This window comes from Rhineura floridana, chromosome 9 (assembly GCF_030035675.1).
Source record: "Rhineura floridana isolate rRhiFlo1 chromosome 9, rRhiFlo1.hap2, whole genome shotgun sequence".
NCBI lineage: Eukaryota > Metazoa > Chordata > Lepidosauria > Squamata > Rhineuridae > Rhineura > Rhineura floridana.
The window spans coordinates 100,389,138-100,415,160 of record NC_084488.1 but is presented as its reverse complement, the minus strand read 5'-3'; the positions used below and the strand labels follow the sequence as shown (position 1 = coordinate 100,415,160).

General features: G+C 41.0%; 1 protein-coding gene across 2 annotated transcripts in view; it reads right to left on the bottom strand.

Moving 5' to 3' along the window:
* Nucleotides 1-26,023, bottom strand: part of UNC5C (unc-5 netrin receptor C) — a 526,682-nt gene that overhangs the window by 156,587 nt on the left and 344,072 nt on the right. For both annotated transcript variants that reach the window (XM_061582981.1, XM_061582982.1), the window contains exon 3: nucleotides 9,807-9,950. In XM_061582981.1, the coding sequence (XP_061438965.1) occupies nucleotides 9,807-9,950 (144 nt within the window). The remainder of the gene's footprint in view (nucleotides 1-9,806; nucleotides 9,951-26,023) is intronic.

Genomic DNA, 26,023 nt, shown 5'->3' with positions numbered 1-26,023 from the left:
AGCTGTGAAAAAAGGCAAATTGCCTCCTACCTATCTCAGAAGACATCCTCCCTGAAACTCAAAATGGTTTCCGCCCTTCCAGGGGGACAGCAAACATGATCTTCATTGCACGACAGCTTCAAGAAAAATGCAGGGAGCAAAACCAACCTCTGTATATGGCGTTTATTGATCAGACTAAGGCCTTTGATACTGTAAATCGAGCTGCTCTCTGGACCATCCTTCTGAAAATTGGATGCCCTCATAAATTTGTGAATGTTTTGCAATTCCTCCATGACAACATGACGGCAACGATTTTGAATAACAATGGCTCTCAAAGTGATCCATTCAAAGTGGGATCAGGCATCAAACAGGGATGTGTCATTGCTCCGACCTTATTTGCTACTTTCATCGCCATGATTCTACACCTTGTTGAGGGGAAACTTCCCACTGGCGTGGAAATCACATATCGAACAGATGGAAAGCTTTTTAATCTCAGTAGGCTGAAAGCAAAAAGTAAGGTAATTACAACCTCTGTCATAGAACTTCAATATGTCAATGATAATGTAGTCTCCACACATTCAGAGGAAGATCTTCAAACTATCCTAAATGTCTTTGCAGAAGCATATGAAAAGCTTGGCCTCATGCTTAACATCAAAAAAACCAAAGTGCTTCATCAGCAAGTGCGAACCAATCCCTCTATAGCACCATCAATCCAGCTTAATGGTGCAACGCTGGAGAATGTTGATCAGTTTTCTTATCTTGGCAGCCATCTCTCTGTAAAAGGTGACATCGATGCTGAAATTCAGCATCGTCTGAGCTCTGCGAGTGCCGCATTCTCCCAAATGAAGCGTAGAGTGTTTGAGGATGGGGATATTCGCAGGGAGACCAAAATGCTTATTTACAAAGCCACTGTACTACCGACCTTACTGTACGCCTGTGAAACATGGACCATCTATAAACACCACTCCCAACTTCTTGAAAGATTCCACCAACACTGCCTCCAGAAAATTCTGCAAATTACTTGGGAAGATAGGCAGACTAATGTTAGCATATTGGAAGAAGCAAAGACTACCAGTGTTGAAACCATGATCCTCCAACACCAACTTCGCTGGACCGGCCATGTTGTTCGAATGCCTGATCACCGTCTTCCAAAGCAGCTACTTTACTCCCAACTTAAGGATGGAAAACGGAATATCGGTGGACAGCAAAAGAGGTTTAAAGATGTTCTCAAAGCTAATCTAAAAAAATGTAACATAAGCATCGAGAACTGGGAAGCCTTGGCCCATGAGCGTCCCAATTGGAGGTCGGCCATTATCAAAGGTGCTGTGGACTTTGAAGAAGCACGAATACAGGGCGAATGGGACAAATGAGCTAAGCGGAAGGCATGTCAAACAAATCCTCATCGTGACCATCTTCCATCTGGAAACCTATGTCCTCACTGTGGGAGGCTGTGTAGATCCAGAATTGGCCTCCACAGTCACTTACTGAGCCACTGTTAAAGACCTTACCCTGGCAGACAATCTTACTCGGCCACGAGTGATCGCAATGAATGAAAAAATGAATGAAATGCTGTTATAAAAAGATATGGTGTGATTACACTTAGAATTTAATTCTGGGTGTGACTTGTTAGGGCAGTTCTGTATATTGAAATGTGAGAAGAACTTCATCACATTAAATTTTCAGTAAAACTACTACCACTTTTCATTTCAGGCCAAGGGCTTGATCATACAACAATAATTATTCTGTCAATGGAAGTTGGAGGATTTGGCACTGTCTAATTATCCAAAAAACCTGAGTGCAGTAATTCACCTGCAAAAGAAGGCTGAAAGCATACATTTTAATATAAAAAACTGAAACCGGCTTCTCGGTTATGAAGGCATAATATACCCAAAGTCACCTTGGTACTATCAGTTTTGCATTTCATAGTCTGTTTTTGTTTTTCTTCTTCTCTTAAAATAATAGCTTGAAAGACCTGTCACTTTAATTTGAATGACAATTTTATATGTAAGATGATTTTTCCAAAATAATAATAATAATAATAATAATAATAATAAAGTATTATAAACCTTATGAAAAGTTCAGAATGATATCCCACTTAACTTCCAGTTGTCTGCTGACCACGCAACATGATGGTACAGTGTGCTGCAATTAACTAATGAGAAACACAAACAAGTGCATGCCTGGTTAAATGGAAACAATACATCAAACTTCTGAGAAGCATTCAATGAATTTCAGCTTGGGGAGGGGGGACCGACATCTATATATATCTCATTGCAAGAGACGTGATTACATATACATAGCTTAAACAATGTTGCCTTGTTACATTAGATCACAATAACTTCAGTTAAATATAACATGGGGGCAATCCATCATATGTTCCCTGGCAAGAAACCAAAATCTACCTCATAATTTTATGTAGTTTTATTTTTGTCATCTAAAATAACTTGTGAAGCATTTTAAAAGCTCTCTTGGGCTCGCTGCTAGTACTTGGGATGGACATTCAAAGTTTAGCATTTATCTGTCAGAAACGTCCCCAAAGACTACAATATTTGTTTGCTACCAGGAGTGTAATCCCAACAGAATTGCTAGATTTACTTCTTGTTAAATACTTATTATACAGCCACAAGAGTGGCTGTATACTATAGCTAGTGTGGATTTTTCACATTCCACAATGTTAAATGAAAATAACCCCCATGCCATTCTGATGCTTCCCATAAGCTCATTTCAAAACAAAACCTTACAAAACATATAGTTCTGAACTCAGAAATGCTTGCTTAACAAGACTCTAAATTTTCATGGTGATACACAAAACAGTCAGAGAGAATTGAGGGTTCAAAGTGTAAAAAGAGGGAGAAAAAAACCAGACCCCATTTGGACATTCTTCTGTCAGAGTTCTCATAATCTGTTGAAATTAATTAAGAATCAGCCATGTTCACAGAGTACCTGTAATCATATTACTGACCTTGCCCCATACTCTGACCTTCATCTTCTGCAGTTTAAAAGTTAAAAAAATGCCTAGCTGATTTTTAATTAATTTAAGAAATTTAGCACTGAAGTTAATGATAAGGTGCAGCATGCTCAGTAAGAAGCAACTGTCAGTGTTCTAAAAGCCGGACTCACAGCTGCTGGGCTTGCCTAATCAGGGGGCCACCCCCACACCAGACTTTCATTTCACTTTAGACGGTCATGGCTTCCCCCAAAGAATCCTGGGAAGTGTAGTTTGTGAAGGGTGCTGAGAGGAGACTCCTATTCCCCTGACAGAGCTCCAGTGTCCAGAGTGGTTTAACAGTCAGCCACTCTGATTGAAGGTCTGTGAGGGGAACAGGGCATCTCCTAGCAACTCTCAGCACCATTCAACTGTCTTAAAGGCTAGAGAGCACTACCCTACTTTTCATTTAATAGAAGTGGAACTCCCTTTGCCAAAGTGCCTAGTAGACTCAACGGTTAATCAGTGTTAGGAGTTCTGGGCTGTTTGAGTAGGTACCAGGATACAATACATAATCCTCCTCTCTGATCATTCCCAGATCAGATGAGGCTTGTGCACACCACTTCTGCATTTGTAGGGGCAGTAGTGTAATGGCAAATTCAGAAGTGCAGGGTCCCTTCATGATAGTCACACCATGCCCCCTCACAGCCACTCCCCCTTTTAAAATTGTGCAATAAAATGAGCTTTCAGTCTCTTACTTTGTTTGAAGTACTTTCCCTTAATGATGCTTTGCAACGATTAATGCAGATCTCCATGTTGTTGATCTGCTATTTTCTCTGCACATACATGGGCAAATGTACTAAGATGCTGTACGGTAAGGAACTTCTTTTGCTGAGTTTCCCTTCTTTGTTGCCACACTAAGACTAAAGGGAAATGTGAAGAGTCTTCTCAGTGGTTGACTTGGCTCCTTTCAATCTGATTGGCTCCAATCAGCAGGAAAAGACACTGAAGAAATAAGGACCCTGATGGGACCCTACTCCCCAAAAGGTAAGGGGTCTAAGACCCCCTGGACAACTACACACGTGTAGGGGTTTTGCAATGGGGTGGTGATCTTCCAGCACTGGAAGATGAAGTGAACTGTCTCCTTTGAAATACTACCTTAGTGTCTAGTCTTATGGTTTTCTCTCTCTGCTCAAAAGAGGACACAATCAGGATATGTCTATAGTAAAATATTAATGAACAGAGATGGCCACATCTGTCAATTTGCATTTTTCTCTATTTCTCATTTTTCCAATCAAAGTTCATCACATTTCTGCATCAGTTTGTGCATTGTTTTTTTTAAAGTCCTCATCAGCACTTTAGTGTGCTTTCTCTTAATATACACATTTTTGAATGCAGTTCGATCTAATATACACATAAATTACAATCAACTTTTCCAAATACAGTGCATTTGGTGTGTTATTTTCACTGATATATGTATATTTATGCCCCTTTCCACTAATAAACATTTTTCTGTACACATACTTTGGTTGGAGAACCACATCACAAAATTTGGAAAAGTGCAAATTCTGAAGAATACATGTGTTTCAGTTGTCATATTTTTGGGGAGAAGTGCAGATTAGGTTGTGCACTTGGCTTTGGGACACCAACTGGCGATGCCGTTACTGAGAGCGAGAGGGGCGAGTTGCAGGAAGCGAGGTGTGGGCCAATCTGATGCTCCAGTCATTGCGCCGCCACCATACCCACACACTGCATCTTGCTCCATGCACCTCTCCCCTCCTCCTCTCCCTTATGGTAAGCTGCATCAACACTCCGTGTCCAGAAGCCAGATATGCAACGCCACCCACCAACTGCTACTGCCTATATGTGAATGATCATTCCTAAAAGTACCTGGAAAACCACTTATAGCACAATGCTTTTTTCAGGCTGTCTGTATTTCAGATATATACTCACCCCATATTGTCCCACCATTTCAGTGGGAAGATATATTTTCAACAATTATAGCTTCAGATATGAACAGCAACAGAAAGCTTAGTCTAGATTCTTCTGTCCTTTTCAAAACTAAGTGAATGAATACACCATAGGTGATTGGGGAATTTTGTTCTGCATAGTTTTTCCTGGTAATGGCAATGGACTCAATGGCCTTACAGGCCCCTTCCAACTCTATGATTCTAGGAAATCAAAACTTCAACTCGTATCTCATATGAAGTTTGAAAAGGTTGATTATTATCTTACTGCTTGGAGCCAATTCACATGACCACACTTGGGCCTTATCTAAGATAATAAAAGCCCTTGTGGATCAGAACAGAGGCCAATTTATTCCTATATCCCATTTCCCACAGTGGCATACCAGATGCCTGTAGCAAACCCACAAACAAGACATGAACACAATAGCACACTCCTGCTTGTGTTCCCCAGCAGCTGGTATTCAGAAGCATAATGGTGATATATAGCCATCAGAACTAGTAGCATTACCCTCCATTCTTTGCCTAAACCACTTTTTAAAATGTCTCAGTGTGGTGGTCCTCAGTAAACCTTGTGGTAGTGAATGCCACAATTTAACTATGTACTGGATGAAGAGGTGCTTCATCCTTTTGTTTTGGGGTTCTCCTGGATCCACTGCTGTTGCTTGAGGCACAGGTGGCCTCAGTGGCACAGAGTGCTTTCCATCAGTTCAGGCTGGTGGCCCAACTGCGACCCTATCTGGACAGGGATAACGTGGCTATAGGAATCTATGCTCTGGTAACCTCAAGGCTGGATTATTGCAATGTGCTTTATGTGGGGCTGCCTTTGAAAATGGTTCAGAAGCTTCAATTAGTGCTGAATGCAGGTGCCCAGTTGTTGACAGCTTCAAGGTGAACAGAATTGCACTGACTGCCTGTATGCTTCCAAGCCCAATTCAAAGTGCTGATTTTAACCTATAAAGCTCTTTATGGCTCAGGACCCCAATATATCCTGGAACACCTCTCCCAATATGAACTTACCCAGACACTTAGATCTTCCTCTGAGGCCCTTCTCCAGGTCCCCCCTCTTAGGGCAGCTCGGAGGGTGGTGACAAGGAAGATTTGCTTTGGTTTGGATTCCTGCATTGAGCAGGGGGCTGGACTTGATGGCCTTATAGGCCCCTTCAAACTCTACTATTCTGTGATTCTAAGAGGACCTTTTCAGTTGTGACTCCCCATCTATGGAATATGCTCCCCAATGAGGTCCACCGGGCACCTTCGTTGTCATCTTTTTGGTGCCAGGTAAAGACATACCTTTTTCCCAGGCATTTGATAGACTGAAATTATATTTTGTTTTAATACACTGCCAAACCTTCCTGTGGCTGCTTGGGATTGCTGCTGCTATTGTTTTGTTGTTGTTTATTTTGTGGGGTTATATAGTGTTTATTTTGTGAGGTTTTATAGTGTTTTTGTTTTAACATTGTGTAAGTCGCTTGGGGACCTTCGGGTGTCAAGCAACTAAGAAATCTTATAAATAATAATAATAACAATGTGTTTGTCCTGAACTGATTCAGCTTCATTGGATGACCTCAGGTTGTAGTACTATGAGAGGGAGAAAAATTTCTCCACACTGTGCAAAATTTTACACACCTCTATGTTCCACCTCACCTTTTTTCTCAATTATATAGTCCCAAACAGTATAATATCATAAGGGAGTTCTTATGTGAACTGACTCCACAAAAAATGTAGTGTTTCAGGTCATACAAAAGTGGCATCTATAACAATAAACCTGATCATTCATATTTACATATGCCCCATCAAGTGATAAAACATATATCTGTGAAGTGGCCATTACAGGTCCAGTTCTCACTTTGTGCACCACTGGAAACTATTCAAAAAGAACAAAACAATCCTCCATCTTAATTTTCCACTCATGCTAATCAAAAGTGAGCAACACAATTGGAAAATAGTCTAAGAATGATTGAGGAAAAGCAGAGATGATTGTCAGGATGTTAATAGGTGAGCGCTGGAACTAGTCCTATTTTCAGTTTAAAAGCCTCACTGTATCATAATTTACACATAATTTACACCATGGAAAAACTGTACATCCGAATAAAAGTGTTTTTCTGGAGAATTCATTAATACTACTAGAAGAGAAATTCTCTTTCACTAAAATGTCAGGCTAAATACCAGACAGATAGCCAGCTTCTAATGAGCATTCATCAAAAGCTGTTTGTTTCATTTCCCCAAAGGCAAAGAAAACCTGACTCTGAGTAATGTGGCTTTCTTCCATTCTAAGTCACGTTAAACTCATTTCATCCACATGATAGTGAAATCAGTTTCCAGCACAAATACTGCATTAGAAAGACACGTCCTCCCTTTGAAAATTAATGAAAATTAAATATTTGTATAATAAAATGGATATCTGTGTTTCTAAGAACTGTTAGCCTTGAATTGTGTCAGGGGAGTAGGATGCAATACAGATTGGATGGGAAAAGAAAGAACTTAATATGAGCATCAATAGGGCAAAGATAGGGGTATTTTTACAATCTTATTCTCTTCTGATTAAGGCAAAATAGGCCATATCCATTCTTTATTCAGACTACTAAACAAAGTGCAATGAAATGGCTTCACGTATCTTCCACTGTGGAATTGCATACATCCTGACAGAATGTTTATTTAGATATAATAACTGTTTGACTACAATTTCTTTGGATTGTAGACTATTGCTTGCAGTGCACTTCAGATCTGACAGATTAATTGATCCACATGCCACAACTCTTAAGTTCAAATATCTGTCAAGGGAAATAAGTGCCCAATTCTGATTTGTGAATTTGGAAAACACTATTCATTTTAATTTCATCTGCAGTGCTGAAAGAAATATTCACAGAGGACTGAAGCATCTGCCTAATTCTGTGAGTTTTTGTAATGTACATTCAGCCAAGTAAATAAATAATGGAAGGTAAATCACAAATTTGAAAAGCACTGTCAGTTGTATTTGACAAATAATTGTTTTGCTTTTTTATCAGTTATTAAAATATCATGTTGGTCAATGGAGATTTACATTCAAATTCCACCATTTCTATGAAGGCTAGGGCTTATCTCCTTAATCTTCACTCCCCATTGCAATGAAATCTGAGAGTCAAACTTGATGTTATTCTTAATACACAGTGCTCAGCTTTGTCTTCCTTTGAGGGAAGGGCTGCAGCCCAGTGGTAGAGCATCTGCTTTGCATGCAGAAGTCCCAGATTTCTAGTGTATGGCTAGGAAAAGATTCCTCTGTAACTCTGGAGAGCCACTGCCAATAAGCATAGAGCGTACTGAACTAGATGGACTAATTTGTCTAATTCAGTGTAAGGCATCTTCCTGTGTTTCTGTCTCTTATTTTTCTTAAATTAATTATGGAGGTGATGGGAACTGATTGTTATTGGAATCACAACATGCAGAGAGGGAAGATTTATTCCCCCCTGCCAGAACCCCCCTCCCCGGTGTTGCTATGAGGCTTAGTAAAAAAAACTTCCTATTGACAGTTGTCTAATCCTAAATGCATTCAACTGTATCTGTCCTTGGTACCCTTCTGTTCCCCTGTAGTCAAAATTTAGATTCTAAACTCCTTGGGACTTGAATTACTTTGTACATTGTATGACACTGCAACAAGGATTAGGAAGCTCAGGCCTGTGGACCGATTGCTGCTCTCAAGACTCTCCTAGGCTACACTGGACTGTGATAATCAATCTTGCTTGTTTGGATTGGGGATGGAGAGAGATGTGTGCATCAGCAGTGGCCAATGGGGTGGGGTTGCTCGCCTGGCTTCCCAACACCACATGTTGTGACCTGTTACTGAGAGGGGGGCAGGCAAGGCAGCAGGAAGCTCAGCCTAAAGTGGGCACAGCAGCAGGAGTGTCAGACACGCCATATCGCTGCACCTATATCGCACCAAGCTACCTGCTACCTTGCTGCTACCCCTCTCAATAATCGATAGTGACACATGGTGTTGGGCAGCCAGGTGAGTAACACTGTCCTGTCAGAAACCTCTGACTTTTGCATGGCTGAAATGTAGCAAAGGTAAGATTCATATCCATGGCTCTGCCCACTTTTGTCTCTGGGACTACGCACCATGTGGCCCCTGGAAAGTTGCCCATGATGCAGCCCTTGGGCTGAAAAAGGCTTCTCACTCCTGCCCTATAATAATAATGAAAAAACTGCCACAACATCTGCTACTCGCTACAATTTCAGAAACCACAAAATATGGGTTCTATAGCAAAAGTCCCAATAGCTCATTTCCCCCTCTCTTTAATAATAGCATTGACAGCAATGAACAAAAGAGAGGAAGCTTTCTCAATTGAAGAGCGGGGTAAAAATACTTAAAACAAAGAAATAACAATCTTCATTCGTTCTTATTTTTCAGGAAGTTAAAAGTTTTGGAATAGCCTAAGCATGAGACAATGTGTTAATAGTCATCACCAATACATATCTCTACAATGTTGAAGCGATATGTTTGCAATGTTGGCATAACACAATAAACTGTAACACAAGACCCACATAAAGGTAAGCACCATCTTACAGAATAAAATTTATTTATTCATTTATTTATTAGATTTATTAGATTTATATCCCGCCCTTCCTTCCAGTAGGAGCCCAGGACAGCACCGATCCTTTAATACATAATATATAAGCACTGATACTTTAACACAGGGATGGAGAAGGAACCTGTGGCCTTCCAGATGTTGTTGCACTACAACTCCCATCATCCTTGGCCACTGGGCATACTGGCTGGACCAGATGATAGTTGGAATCTGCAGAATCTGGAGGGCTACAGGTTCCTTATCCCTACTTAACTGTAAGATTTCCTGGTCGGATTCAGATGCACAGCATCCAGAATAGAAGCTTAATTCCTTTCAACTCAAAAGTTTGATCATTCAAACAAGACAGACCCATGTGGATATAAAAATACTTACATGCAATGCGAACATAGGCCTTCCGGCTCTTTGTAGTCCCTGCTGAGCTCCAAGCGACACACTGGCACCAGTAATCTTCCGGCCCAAAAAGTTCTTCAACTTGCTGGCGGGAAATCTCAATGCTTACTTCTCGAACAATTAGTCCTGTCAGAACACAATCAATATCCCCATATTTATTTCAAAACTGGGGAAAAATAATGTTTGAATGATTAACATCAGCAGGCATGTAGCTCATTCGCATGGGGAAGGGAAAGGTGACATGACATTACCTTTAAAGCACATATACTTTGTAAATATGTTGGGTGATGAAACCAACACATCTTAGCTTTCAGATTCAGAGCTGCTTTAGACATTCAAAAGAAGCAGAGGAAGTGGTTTGGGGACCTTTACTCACATTTTGAAGTCTCATCTAAAGAGAAAGATGTTCATTTCCCCCATGGAGTAATGTATATTCTCCAGGTTCAGGGACGTAATATGCATCTTCCCCTTCAAACAAGATGATCCGACCTGGACCTGGACCTGCTTTTACTGCTGCGTAGTCTCCTCTTCACTTTTGCCATCTCCATGGCCATCTTCCTAAAAGATCATCTCACCCCTTACATATCCAACTGATCACTATGTTCTACAGGAGAGGGCTTACTACAGATACCATCCTATCAGGAGGTCCAGTCCACACAGTGTTGGAATTGGGCCTTTGTGATATGTACTTTAGGGAACTCCCTCCCATTATATATCAGATAGGGACCCTTTGTTGTTTTTTCGGCACCTGCTAAAGACTTTCCTCCTTCAATAAGCCTTTTCAAAATGGAGATCTTTATCCCAGTTGATATCTTTACCAGATTTGAATTGATATTTTATGTCCTGTTGTTGTTTTAAACTGTGTATATATATATATATATATATATGTATATACAATTGCTTAAAAGTATTTTATATATTCAATTGTTTTTAATATATGTCACTGATTAACATTTTGTTTATATTGTAAATTGCTTTGGGATGCCTTATGGGAAGTGATTCGTAAATAAAATAAATAATATATCCTTGTTCACCTGCCTCCTCCTTTGCTTTCTGACAAAGTAAGTGGATGGTAGCAATGAAGAGGAGGAACAAGCAGCAGCTGGCAGCAATGGGGGTGAAGAAATGGGCCCACTGAAACAGGAGGCCCACTGAGGGCATCTAAGAATCATACAGTTGGGAGAGACCTTAAACGATGTATAATCTAACATCCTGCCAATGCAGGAAACCCGCTACTAGAGCAGCACTGATTGGTGGGGATCCAGCCTCTGCTTCAAAATCTCCAACAAAGGGGTATCTTCTGAGGCAGTCTGTTCCACTATCGAACAGCTTGTACTGTCAGGAAGTTCTCCCTATTGTTTTGTCTAACTCCCTTGTTTTGTAATTTAAAGGAGTTTGTTTGGGTCCTTACATTCCAGAGCAACAGAAAACAATTTTGGTCCATTATCTCAGTGACAGCCTTTCAAGAATTAATTGTTTCTACTCCAGGCTAAACATGCCCTGCTCCTTCAACCTTTCCCCATCCAACTTGGTCTCCTGGTCCTTCACTATATATGTCGGACATCTTACCCAAGGACCTGGCAAATCCTGACACTGACCCTATGAGAAAGAGTTAGAAAAATGGGGAAAGTTGGCTTGTGCTGCATTTCTCTGCACTTTTGAATGTCTGAAATGGCGCTAAAGATTTTTAAAGAAATCTAGAACACATCTTATTTCCACATGCTTACTGAGGTGTAGCTAATAACGACAATTTCTATGCCCAATGTGCTTACAACAAGGTGACTGTATAGCTATCATTACATCTTACTAAGGAACTGGCTAAGGCAAAGAGAGATAGTAGCTGTGTACACACCATACATTTAAAGCACATTTAAAGTTCACACACACACACCCCCAGAATCCTGGAAACTGTAGTTTACCCTTCACAGAGCTACAATTTCCAGCACACTTAACAAACTACATTTCACAGGATTCTTGGGGGAACTGCTTTAAATATACGGTGAGTACACAGCCAGAAGACAGAGAGAGACTTTGACAGCATTTAATTCACCTTGCAACAAAACAAGGTTAACATATCTAGCAGATCATTCCCAGCAGACTGGACTCAATGAAGCTATATTAAATTTCTATCAGTTTTAGATCTGAATTAATGAATTTTAATATGGAACACTTGTAGCAAAATGCTTACAGACTTGTTGCTTATTTGGACTGTGACTGGTGATCACAAACATCATAGTTATGTAAAATCATACCCCCCACACACAAACCAAACTTGTGATTTAATGATGAGTCTTAGAATGGCAATGAACTTTCTACATTAGCCCCATAACATACAGCCTAGCCTTCTCTTCCTGACCAATGGGATAGTGGATTCTAAACCAGGAACCTGATAAGAATTACCATTTCAGAATAAATATTTGTTCATGAATTCCATATTCAAGCATCTGTGGTATGACATTGTAACCTCCCTTTTCAGACCAATAGCACTATGGCATATTCTGGAAGCAGGTACCAAGGTTACCATCAGCTGAAGTTTTGGTCCATGACTTCACTTTGAATCTTGGTCCCACTGTCACAGTTAAGATTAATAGCCCCAACATACACATCTTTAATACTTTAAAGCTAACCAAACAGGAAAGCATTAGAGATGTCATAACACCAATTTTCAGCACTTTCCCCCATATTATCTTTGACAAGGGTGTCAATAAAGGTGTTATGTGGGCATTCACTTAAATTTTTTTTAAAAATGTAATTCATAAAACTCCACATCACTAAGAGACAAATGCTCAAACCCACATTGGATTCCCTTTTCTATATAAGATTGCTAGAAAATGTAAATTAAATAGTACCTGGGTTTCAAAATGCATAGTGTGACCTTCAGCTAAACTAAAGGATATGTAGCCCTGTTCATGCTTTCTTTCTGGGTTTTCTGTCTCTGCCTATAAAGTGCAACTGCAGCAGCTCAACCCAGAGTTCTTCTATTAAGAACAAAGTGAAGCCGGCAAAACCGGTTAAAGTGCCGGGCTATGACCAGGGAGACCAGGTTCAAATCCCCACTCATCCATGAAGCTCACTGGGTGACCTTGGGCCAGTCACTGTCTCTCAGTCTAACCTACCACACAGGGTTGTTGTGAGGATAAAATTGGGAGGGGGAGAACCATGCCTGTATGCCACCTTGAGCTCCTTGGAGGAAAGCCCAGAGAGCTTCGGCTATGGGGCGGTATATAAATGTAATAAATAAATAAATAAATAAATAAATAAATAAATGTGATTGATTAATTAATTGATTGATTAATTAATTGATTAAGAAAGAAAGAAAGAAAGAAAGAAAGAAAGAAAGAAAGAAAGAAAGAAAGAAAGAAGCTTCAATGGGTAGACCTGGCTGTCTGATTGCAAAGCCACATGCTTTGTACATCCCATACATTTAAAACACGTTTAAAACCCAAACAATCCTGGGAACTGTAGTTTTCCCTTCACAGAACTACCACTCTCAGCACCCTTAACAAACTACAGTTCCGAGGATTCTTTGGGGAAAGTCATGTGCTTTAAGTAGTCTTTAAATGTATGGTGTGTACACAGCCAGAGTGTTAAGGAGCGTCATAGCCTTTTGCATTAAGCCCCAGATCTCCTGCCCCTTCTCCTGTTTAAAAACTTTGTTGTTTTTTGCTGCTATGAAAATCAGACTATATGTGCATCTAAATTAAGATATTCAAATTGTATGTACATTTGTGTCATGATGGGCTTGTGTCCAAAGTGCATTAAGGTTCTAGCAAGGCCCCTGTACATAGCTATTTCCAATCTTCCTGCTGCATGCAATGCAAGTTCACTTTGATAGCATGGGTATGCCTAACTGCACTGTAATACCTCAGTTAACAAAGTAGATATGTTCCTGGACACTACTTCTTTAACAGAAACTTTGGTAGCAGAGGTAGAAATAACATGGAAAGAAAAGGGATAGGTTCCTACACCCATTCATGGTGGGGGCAGCTTCAACAGGGGCTTTAAAGGGTACCCACCCTGCACTCCCCCTCTCCCTTACCCCTCCCCCTCTGAATCTAATTGGATCCTTCCCTCCCCAGCCCTGGGAGAAAGCAAGAGATCTTTTTAATGCAAAAAACACACAGGCTTATCAGTTTCACTGTAGCAAAGCAAAGCAAAGGCACAGGCTTGAAAGTTTACCCATAGCAAATCAGAGCCGGTCAGTTTCACATTAAAAACACACAACAACCTTTGTTCCTGGGGGATTCATTCACTGAGGTATTACTGTATAGCTATAGCACAATGTGTCCTGCAAGCAAAACCAAGAATGCTCCTTGTTTTTGCCTCCAGTTTCCCAGAGATTCAACTGAGAAAATCAGCAATTAATTACTGTTTGTATATAGTTATATACTGCCACTTACATTGTATGCCAATTCAGTTAAGAACAACCACCCCTAAAAACACTCTTAACATTATAATAGTAGAGGGAATGAGGCACATAAATACAGCACAGAGCTACGTGGGAGGGGAGGACTTAATGAGATGCACTTTTCTGTTAAGGGCTCTGTTGTATGCCTTAAAAAAAGATTCATTATCCTTGACATTTTGCCCATCAAATTATGAACTACTTTGAGGAAAACACACAATAGAATTTCACCTTGAAATTAAAAGACGCAAAGTGTAGCTGTTGTGGTTCTAAGGACTGAACAGAGGGGGGGAAAGGCAGACATATTTGGAAAAGCTGCAAACACAACTCTCTTGACCTTTTTAAAAAAATCAATAGCTATTTTAGCTCCTCTCCTGGTGGAGAAATGTGGAGAAATCAGCTTATTTTACTGTGCATTTTGAAAGCTGATTTTATTTTGAACTACAGTTGTTTCTAGATTGAAGGTTTTTTTACCTATTGTCACAGAACTGGCTTTGGAAATGTAGACCATGAAAGGTGACATAACTAGGCTTCACTTTCATTTGATGAATTACAATGGTAGAGCAGTCTTCTAAATACAAGCATAGTCTTGGCGAACTATGTTTGACAGTGGTCTTTGGTTTAATTATATGCAAGCTGCAGTTTCTGATTATTTGTTCAAGGTGAGAAACAGATGGCTCATTAATAATAGCACTACTGTGACTACTTTAATGCTCCAGTATCAATTTTGCCTTGGTTTATTCCAGTTTATTATAACATGCAGCTGCTGGATTTCTTGCATTTGCAGGAAGTCGGACTATATGACCTTTGAAGTTCCTTCAATTCTCTGATTCACTACCTATATATTAACAGAGAGGTGGGTTAATTTTGTTTGGGGCTTCTCAGTGTTAGTGGCCATAGCATGGTGGATACATCCAACATGGCAGCTTAATTTTCAAGGCACACTTAAGCTCCTCTTGTGGCACACACACTAGTATGGCTTGGGACAAACAGTTTGGGAAGTATTGCATCATCATATCACCTGCTCCTCTGTAACGCTATCTGCATATTTAGACAATCAAGGGATGTGTTTCAAAAAGACATCAATACGTTATAGTGTGACTTTAAATGGTATATTAATATTTTACATTGCTCTGCAAACCTGGTAATGTTAATTATATGCCTTGCAAATGCACACATAATATTTAAACATGTCCCAGTTTATCTCTGCTTAGATCACAAGCTTAGCTTATGAAAATGATGATTTATTAGCTATACATACAGTATATCTAGCTATAGTAACCTTGCAATGGTACTTTGCTTCAGAAATATTAGTTTTAGGAAGTAAAAGAAACTTCTTGCCAGATCAGATGGCTAAGGTAGCTGTACAGCTTCTGCAACTGGAAATGAGATATTTGTCCAGTGTTGCGTCAAGTCAGCTAAGCTAAATCTTATCAGCCTTTGGTAATACAGTTGAAGTCCCTAATATGACAACACTTCCTAGGTGTGTTAGAGAAAATTAAATTTGTTACAGCACCTGTGATGGCAAAGAACTTATTATGTGGGCATATGATGTGATATTGTAGACCTTATGGAATAGCTAATTTTCTTTTCTTTGTGGTCATCTGGTGCTGTATCATAGAAATGCCTCACGTGGGGAATGGTAACAGGGAGGAGAGCACCTGTACAATATCTGAATAATTACAATTGCTTGATATAGAAGCAAATGCAAATGTATTCATACTTTAGTAATAGATGATGTGCTAAGGGCACGTACTTTTAAGTATAGGTAAAATAAAAATAGCAGCAGAAGAACACAGGATTGTGCCCCCTCTTCCTTGCACTCTGCTCTTGGGAACAAAGCCAACCCAATCCTTCTTTGCACTGGGCATACAGTAACTGTAGATCCAGAGAACTTTAAGCAGAATGAAGTTTTGGCAGTGTGCATCTGCCCATTTTTTATCAGTTTCCTGTACCACTGCAATGCATCCCACACCATTAAGGATGGTCTCTTTACCCTCCAGAGAAGCTTTTGGGGGATGCACGGTCTATAGGAGGAGGGAGTAAGAAAACCCCCTTCCACAAACATTCTCCTACTTCTGTGCAATATTACAATCATGATAACCATGGTTAAGTCTAGTAATGTTCCCACTTAACTGGGATATACTTAACCCCAACTAAGGCCAGTGGAACAAGAGCAGGGGAGATTTACTTTAAGAAGTCCACTCTCTCAACCACTTAAGAGTACATCTGTGCATGCCTTATATTAAATATCCTTCATTTTAACTTCCCACTGTTTAGGTTTGGGTGTGTGGGTGTATCTGATAATTATACCCAGCTTATAAATGCCAGGATTCCTTGTTAGGAACCTGATTGACAGGCTGAAATTCTGTCTAGAGCCAGAGTATGGTTACTGCAGTCAGTCAGCTTGCCAAATTATATCCTTTGCCTCAGCTTTGAGATGGAACTATGGCTATCATTTAGGAAGTGAAAGGAGGGGTAGTGGCCCCCTGACCTGCCCATGTTTTCAAGCATATGTCTGTTCTTTGGAAGCATTGATATATTTGGCCAATGCACTAATTCTACATGCTGAGTGACTATAGTTATAAACCATTAAAAGGGTCTGCTGGGAAGAGGTAATGAAACTGAGCAGTCCTTGTACACCAGGAGATTGCTATGATGAAAAAAAAAGTAAAAAATGAGTTAATTGTTTCATCTAGTTCCTGGCAGATGAGAATCAGCATCACTCATCCATTTATACACAGAAAATCCACAACTGAATAACTGCCAGTAACCTGTGAGAAAAATCCAGGAAATTGCAAATTTGCATACATTAATATATTTGCATAAATTCAAACACAGGGCTCAGAAGCATGTGTTTTCCATTTAAAGTTATGTCATAACAAACTTAATTGTAGGGGAATAATTGCATGAGTTTGCAGAGACCCAGAGTGCTCAATAAGTGCTGCACGCTGTACAAAAACCCAGTAATTAAGAATTGGCAATGAAACGTCTTCTGTATTCATTTATGGTACTGCTTCTGCTGTTTTCCATGGTGAGCACAAATAAAGCCACAACATCCTGGGACAGAGGGAACTCCTTGCAAACCTCTATTTTCCAAATGTAGAAAACACAACAGGACTTTCCTGCCTTAGTGGTAGAGTAGATGCTTTGCATGCACAGTGCTTCCAAGTTCATTCTCAAGCATTTCCAAGTACAGGTGGGAAAGACTTATGTCTGACTCCCAGAAGAGCTGCTGCCATTCAGAGTAGACAACACCAAGCTAGATGGAACAATGCTCTGATTCAGTATAAGGCAATTTCCTATTTCACAGAATTATGCATAAATATTATTTTGCTAACCTGAATTCAATGCATTCTATAACCAGGGCTTTTTGGAGGATAACAATGTGTATGTTACAACAGCTGTGAAGGTGGATGAAGGCTGCAGCAGATAAAGGTACCCATGCCATTGGATCAAAGCCTTTTTCTGTCACATATGTGTGTTGATCGTGGTGCGCCGATCTCCCCACATAAAACAAATTCACACACAGGCGTCTTCCATAACAAAAGTCCCATGGCGATCCGTGAATGACGACAGGGGCAGGACTGTGAAATCCAGAAGCCCCTAGTCATGGACTGGTACATCGGCGGTGGATACAGATTCAGACGGATCCTTTGTTAAAGACTTTATTTTGGAAGACAATCTTACTCGGTTACGAGTGTTCGCCAAGAAGAAGACTAAGTAGTACAGAGTACCGGCACCTCTCTCTTTTTTTTTGCTGCACATGGCAGCCATGTATTGCTGACATCCATGGTACCTTCCCCCCCCCTCTGAGTTTATGTATAAATTATACCTCAAGGAGTGCTGGTTGGGGTGTTTCTTAAAAATAAAATAAAAAAGAACAAGTGCTGGGACTTTAGAAGCAATAATCCTGAAGCTGAAAACCATGCTCTGTCACCAGGATGTCCCCATCCTAAGATAAGTCTGGTAAATTAAGTTTGGTGATGATGAAGATACAACACTCTGTACATACTGAGAAGCACTACATCATTACTTTTGACATGACACAAAGCAAATCTAGGGCATAAGTCTGAAAGTACATAATGCAACAGTCTTGCTGGAGCTAAGCAGATCTAGTGCTTGGCTGGAAAACCAACCCCCTGGAATCTTATGTTCCCTGCCTTAAGTTAGTTCCATGATGGAAATGGGCAATAAATATATACACATATGGCACTGAAAGTAAGTCCTTGAGCTCAGGCCCACATTTAGCTCCGCCAGCAGAAAAACAGGACGAGAAAACCGGATATTTTAAACAGGTATTTTACAGTGTTCCTCTTTAGCCCTCCCACAATTTTAGCAAGCACAACATGATGAATAGCACAATTTCAGTTACTGAGAACTGGTGCTCTCGTGCTGATCCCAGCAGGCACAGTGAAACATACTGTTTAAAATATCCATTGAGGTATATTGACTGCATCTGCTCAGGTGGTTTTTTTAAAACGATGTATAAAATATGGGAAAGACTTGCAGTCCAAGGGAGAGTTTATATGCATCCAGCACCACTAAGCATTCACTGGCCATGCTTCCATGGTAGAAAGCCAATACAAGTAGTCTCGGAAAAGAAAACAGGCATTTGTGGATATCAGAGCCAGTTCCAGACTTCATGTGTCCTTGGCATGGTGCCAACAATGGGCCTAGCCAGGGCAGGGCCTGTTGGAAGTGGGGCAAGAGCAACTCCTGTTTGGGTTCTTTTCTTTGTATTCCAGAAGGAAGATAGAGTTAGAGTCCTCCAGCTGGCTAGGCTTGCCTACCTTTACCTGTGCTGTTCTCTACCTAACTTTCTCTGTGGTAAACTGATATGCTGAGGGAAGCTGACCTGCCCCTCCTTCCTTTGTCTTCTTCTTTGACTGTCCGAGGAGAGAGGAGACTTCTCTGTCTTTGTTCTCTCTCCTGAGCCATGAAGGCAATACCCAAGTCTGGGCATTGCACCTCTAACTTAGTTAGCTAGTTAGAACTAGGTATGCCTGTCCTATCTACTAAGTATTTCTATAAATAAAGTAGCTTTTCTTATTTTACTAAGTCTGAAGTCTCAGTGATCTAAATGCAGGATAAAAGCCTGCTGCTTAGGTAAATACACATACTGGCACATACGCAGCTCAGACTGCTGAGTATCTCTGCATATTTATATTTCCTTAACAGGGCCTAGCCATACATGTGGCATGACTGAAGCTGTCACATTCTTTCTCTGTGGGCAGTGCTGCTTTCGTGGTGGCACCACTCATCACCCTCCACTGGGACTCTAGGCAAGCTTCAGCAGTGGATGGGTGAATTGGAGATAAGCTTGGTGACCACCCACCATCTTAAGGTATTCAAAATGCAATGCCCTGGCCCATAGGTGACCTACAGTCCTACCTGGATTGCAGATGTAAGAAATTAGTTTTTAGACATCTAAATTCCATAGACGCAGGGACCATAGATACAAGGTAATTTAAGATGGCATGCAGCTCTGTGGGTGAAACCTGAGCTTGGCTCCAATTCATATTTCCATAGTTTGCCCTTTCTTTTGTCATAGCAACTAGGCTGCATTTTTCCTGTGGTGGGTTCATTTAAGATCAAGTCCTCCCTAGTAGTCATTTTCTGCTGTTAAAGGATCACATACAAAAGGCAAATGCAAAATGTGAAAACTTTGGAAAGAGTCTTAGGCATGTCTCCTGCTATACAGGAGCTAACGACTAGGCACTCATGAAGAATTCATGTATAGCCAACTTACGGTGCAATGATATACATGTCTCTTCAAAAGTAAGACGCTTTGTGTTTAATATGGCTTACTCCCAGGTAAGTTGATCCAGGATTGCAGTCTAGATTTTTGCGTAGGATTTGCATTGGGGAAAAACAAGATTTCTGTTACTTTAACAGCTATGTGAAGGGCCGGCACCAGACTGTAGCAGGCCTTTGGGCACCAGACTGCAATGGGCCCCTGCACATGCATATGCATGCTTAAATACGCCCGGTCACATCACATCTTGCAATGCCACATCAGCACATATGCCTGCTATCTTGGGAGATGGTACAACCAGGTATATTTAAATGCATGCTGGCTATGTGCATGTGTGGGGTATCGCCTAGGAGAGTGGAGCTTCCACTCCGCGATCCATGCCACCATCCAGTTGCAATTTACAATCACGCCCTGTGCCCTAATGCTGGCAGGAATCACGGAGCAGGAGCTCCACCCTTCCAGCCCCAGCTGCAGGGGTCCTCAAACAGTACCCAGCTGACCCCCGCTGTTGCCAGGCCTGGCTATGTAGCAGGCAGGTTAAGCCTTTTCTATTATGGAAATACTATTATGGGGAAAGCTTTGTCTGCAAAAGTGAACATAAATCTGCATATGGTACAAAGCATATGCAATTTTAATGCCAACTGGTCTCCTCTTTTGTGAGTGGGTAGAATGTACTAAGCCCAGAAAATCCTGTTAGCACCCCTGCTGTTACTCATGTGAGTGATGCCACTCAGACTGATGCTACCTTCCTCCCTTCTACAACGCAACAGGCATCCACTGGTTAAGATATTGTTGCGCGCCTCCCCCAATCACTGAGAGCTGAGATTTCCGGGGTCCCTGCGCTCATCCAGGGTTTGGTTTCCTTTGGGAAGAAGGTCAGCGGAGACTGCGGTGTCTTTATGAAATATGGTTTATTTATTTACACACATTCCAACCTGAGTTTAAGATGGAGGGGTTCAAGACATCAGCAGTCCAATATCCAGCTTTTCCAACTGGGTTGCAGGAGGCACCACAAATGTCATGGTGCAGAGAGCCAGTCTCTCTGCCTGCCTTCAGTCTCCAGCAAATCTCTAGACACAACTAAAAACTACAAGCACAACTTCTGCTGGCTGCCAGGAGTGGGGGGGGGAGGCTCTCCTGCAGAATTTAAATGACAAAAGGGGTCTTCCTGCCCCATTCACCATTGCTGGGCAACTGATAGGCCCATTATCTTACCTGGCCACTCTATTTGGTTAACAAAAGACTCATTTGACCAGCAGAAAGCTCCTCATTCCAAGGCACAGGATTCCAAATCAGAGGATGGAAAGGGGACCCACAGGAATCATCCATCCCAACCCCCATGCTCATAACAATATGAACCAGAAGTGAAAGTGTGACCAAAGAAATCTCTGGTTCAACTCTAGTCTCTGCCATGAATCATTTACAGTGCAACCCTCTGCATATCTTACTCAGAAGTGAATCCCATTGAGTCTAACAGGACTCAGGCCCATGTATTGCATATGGAATTGCAGCCTAAGTGATATTACATAACCCAGTATATGTCTACAATATGAGTTTAATAATATTCACCTACCTCACAAGGTTGTTGTAAGGTAGGGATGGGTGAGAATTTTGATTCAGTTTGCATTTCAAGCCAAATCTATCAAATGCACACTTTCTGAAACAATGTAAGAACCAAAGCACAGCCATTCTTTGAAATTCACACATATTAAAATTTGTGATGCAGTTTGCCAACCAAACAATGTTTACAAAAATGCATATGTTAGTGGAAAGTGTGCATAAAAATATGAGTGAAAATATGAGTGAACATGTCATGGAAAAATGTATTATATGACAAGAAATGGCTTGCAAAAATGTGTACATTAGTCAAAACTGCCTAGAAAAATGTGGTCATTGGGAGAAATTCGCACTCAAATGGCAGAAAATTTTCATAAGGATTTTATTTTAAAAATGTTTTTGCAAATCGTTGAAGAAATGTGGAGAACTGAATTTAAGACTGGAAAAATGAGCAACTGGGAGAACTGAAACTGACAGATCTTTCCATCCCAATTGTAAGGATGCCTAAAATAATATATTTTAAAGCTGTGAACATTCTGAAGTGCAACATAGATGCTAATTATTTTTGTTAAAGTTTCTGCCTCTGTCACAGTGAGATTGCAAAGCATTGTATCTACATGGCTTATTAATAATAATAAATAATAATAATAAATTTTATTTTTCAGTCGCCTATCTGTCCGGGTTAGGGACACTCTAGGCGACATACAACAAAATAAAACAGTGCATATATATATCAACAACAATCAAATTAAGCTAAAAACCATCCTTCAGTTCATATAGTGTAGAATTAATCTATCCCAATCTTGTATGCCTGCCTGAATAGCCAGGTCTTCAAGGCTCGGCGAAAGCTTGACAAGGAGGGAGCATGACGGAGATCAAGAGGGAGAGAGTTCCAGAGGGTGGGGGCCACAATTGAGAATGCCCTCTCTCTGGTCCGCACCAGCCTAGCTGTTTTCACCGGTGGGACCGAGAGAAGGTCTTGTGAGGCTGATCTCATCAGGCAGCACAATTGGTGACTCTGGAGGTGTTCCTTCAGATATACTGGGCCGAAACCGTAAAGGGTTTTAAAGGTCAACACCAATACCTTGAATTGGGCCCAGTAAACAATCTGAGATGTGAGTGAATGTTGCAAACAACCTCTTACAAATATTTCATCACATTTTAAAATTAATAACCCTGGGGCAATTTTCCTTGATGCAAACATTTGATCTATCAGATTTTATAGACAGTTAACAGTAAAATGATTATAGAGCCAAATGTACAAGAAAATGGGATGACATACAAGTGTACTAGGAAGCCAAACATTTGTTTTGTACACCAGGGATATACCTATATATTTTTCTTTCAAACTCAAATGCTTAAGGCTAAGTCCAGAAGGCTTTGTTTAGACTTTTCAATCATGTTCCAATTAGCAGTGTTTTTTCTCCTTGAGGCTGACCTCTGAATTCAGTTAGAACATGACTTGTTTTTAAAAAAATAAATGGAACCACCATGGTTTCATATGGAAAACAGATGTATTCTTTTAAAACTGATTTGCATAAATGAGTTGCTGTATGATATGTTTGGAAATATTTTTGTAGTTGCTCTTTGATGACTAGAAGAAATTAAAGTACATTTTCACTGACATTCTTTGAAGCTGAGAATAGAAAATGAGCTTACGTGAGACAGAATTTAGCCTCCTAAAATGTTAGAGCTGGAATAACTGACATAGTGCCCTCTGGGTATTGCTGTACTACAGCTACCATTTACACCGGACCACTGTCCATGCTGACTGGTACTGATGGGAGTTGGAGGGCACCACATTGGCAACAACTTCGTTAAAACTAGAGGATATCTGGAGAACCCCTTCACTGAACATGCTCACATCATTTTAGGGGAGGGACTGCTCTTTATCAGCCAGAAACCCCCCTGACATTAGCTATAACTCTGAGAACTGTAACTTAAAGAACTTGGGCTTGGGTTTGCTTTTCCTTGTGTGTCCAAAAGGACCTCTTCAAACTGAGTGAATGGGCCTTAAAATACAAATGAAATTCAATGTAAACAAGTGTAAAGTTGTGCATATCGGAGCAAATATCTGAATTTCACATATGCTTTCATGAGGTCTGAACTGGTGGTGACTGACCAGGAACAAGACTTTGGAGTCATAGTGCGATGAAGATGTCGACCCAGTGTGTGGCAGCTGTGAAAAAGGCAAATTCCATGCTAGAAAGGTATTGAAAATAAAACTGCTGATATCATAACACTGTTGTATAAATCTATGGTGCAGCTGCATTTGGAGTACTGTGTACAATTCTGGTTGCCTCACCTCAAAAAGGATATTGTACAGTTGGAAAAGATTCAGAAAAGGGCAACCAGAACGATCAAGGAGATGGAGCAACACCCCCATGAGGAAAGGTTGCAGCATTTGGGGCTTTTTAGTTTAGAGAAAAGGCGAGTCAGAGGCGACATGATAGAAGTGTATAAAATTATGCATGGCATGAAGAAAGCGGATAGAGAATAGTTTTCTCTCTCTCTCATAACACTAGAACTTGTGGACATTCAATGAAGCTGAATGTCGGAAGATTCAGGACTGACATTAGAAAGTATTTCTTCAATAGTTAAACTATGGAATTCACTTCCACAAGAGGCAGTGATGGCCACTAACTTGGATGGCTTTAAAAGAGGATTAAACAAATTCATGGAGGATAATCCTATCAACGGCTACTAGTCATGATGGTTGTGCTCTGCTACTATCTGGCAACTTCACTGTACAACTTTCGACACATGCTGAAGTCATGCCTCTTTACCCTGGCTTTCATCATCTGAGATGTATATTTTTGGACCCACCCTATTTTCTGTGATGTTGTTTAAGTTGCTTTTAACGTTTCTTAATTGTGTGTTTTAAAACTGTTGTAAACCACCTGTTGTAACAAGAAGAAGAAGTCAGAGGCAGCATGCTTCTGAAAACCAGTTGCTGGAAGCCATAGGAGGGGAGACTGCTCTTGCACTCAGGTCCTGCCTCCAGGCTTCCCATGGGCATCTGGTTGGCCACAGTGAGAACAAGATGCTGGACTAGATGGGGTACTGGCCTGATCCAGCAGACCTTATGTTCTTATGCCATGTCTTTTCAGACTGTGAGCCTGAAGGCAGGGATCATCTTAGAACTGATTTTTGTAAGTAGCTATGAGAGTGTTTTGGGCTAAAGTACAAAGTATAAATGCTGTAAATACACTGGTATAGCTTGCATGATCAGTTATCCTGATCGCAATCTCTTCAAGCACTCCTAAAAACCTTCCTTTAATTCATCTTTTTAAGTCAATGGATGTGGTGATGGCTACCACTTTGAATGGATCTGTCAGCAGTTAATGGCCACAATAGCTAAACTGGAGGCAGATTTTGTTTGGACTGCAATTACCATCATCCCTAGCCAGCATGGACAATGGTCCACAGCTGGAGGCAATATGCTTCTGTATACCAGTTGTTGGAAACTGCAGGAGGAGAGAATACTCTTGTGCTCAGGTCCTGCTTGTGGGCTTCCCATAGGCATCTGGCTGTCCACTGTGAGAACAGGATGTTGGACTAGATGGGCCACTAGCCTGATCCAGCAGGCTCTTCTTATGTTCTGAATGGTAAGGGATGATGTGAATTATAGTCCAGCAACACTTGGAGGACCACAGGTTTTCCATCCCTGAGCTAACCACCTGCTTACTCGATCCCTGCCCATCATGGTTCATCATGAACTGCAAGAATAGACTGGGCGAGGGGGTCAAGGCGGTGGTAAATGCGTCCTTGGAAGAGGGCATGATGCCATCAGCTCTCAAGGAGGCAGTAATAAAACCAATTTTAAAGAAGCCCTCCTTGGATCCCCAAGATTTAAACAACTTTCACCCAATCTCAAATTTACCATTCTTGGGCAAGGCGGTTGAGCGGGTGGTGGCAAAGCAGTTGCAAGTGCACTTGGAGGAAGCGGATTATCTGGATCCATTTCAGTCAGGCTTCAGGCCTGGACATGGGACTGAAATAGCCTTGGTCACCTTGGTGGATGATATGAGGAGAGCATTGGATAGGGGTGAAGGCACCTTCCTCATCCTCCTGGATCTCTCAGCGGCTTTTGACACCGTTGACCACAGTATCCTTTTGTACCGATTGGAGGGGTTAGGCATAGGGGGCACTGTTCTGCAGTGGTTCCGTTCCTTCCTCTCTGATAGGTACCGGAGAGTGGGATTGGGGGATGAGGTTTCGGATCCTTGGCCTCTCACTTGTGGGGTGCCGCAGGGCTCCATCCTCTCCCCGATGATATTTAACATCTATATAAAGCCACTGGGGGCTATCATCAGGAGATTGTAGCCTGTTGGAAAGCTCCATGGGTTTCCACAAAGACAAGGAAGGGGTTAAAACTGTACAGAGCTGTTCAAGGGCACAAGGGAGCTGGAACAGAACTGAAAGTGTTTAAAAACCTTGAGCGAGACGCAGCAGTGTGGGGGAATGAGTTTTGTTGGA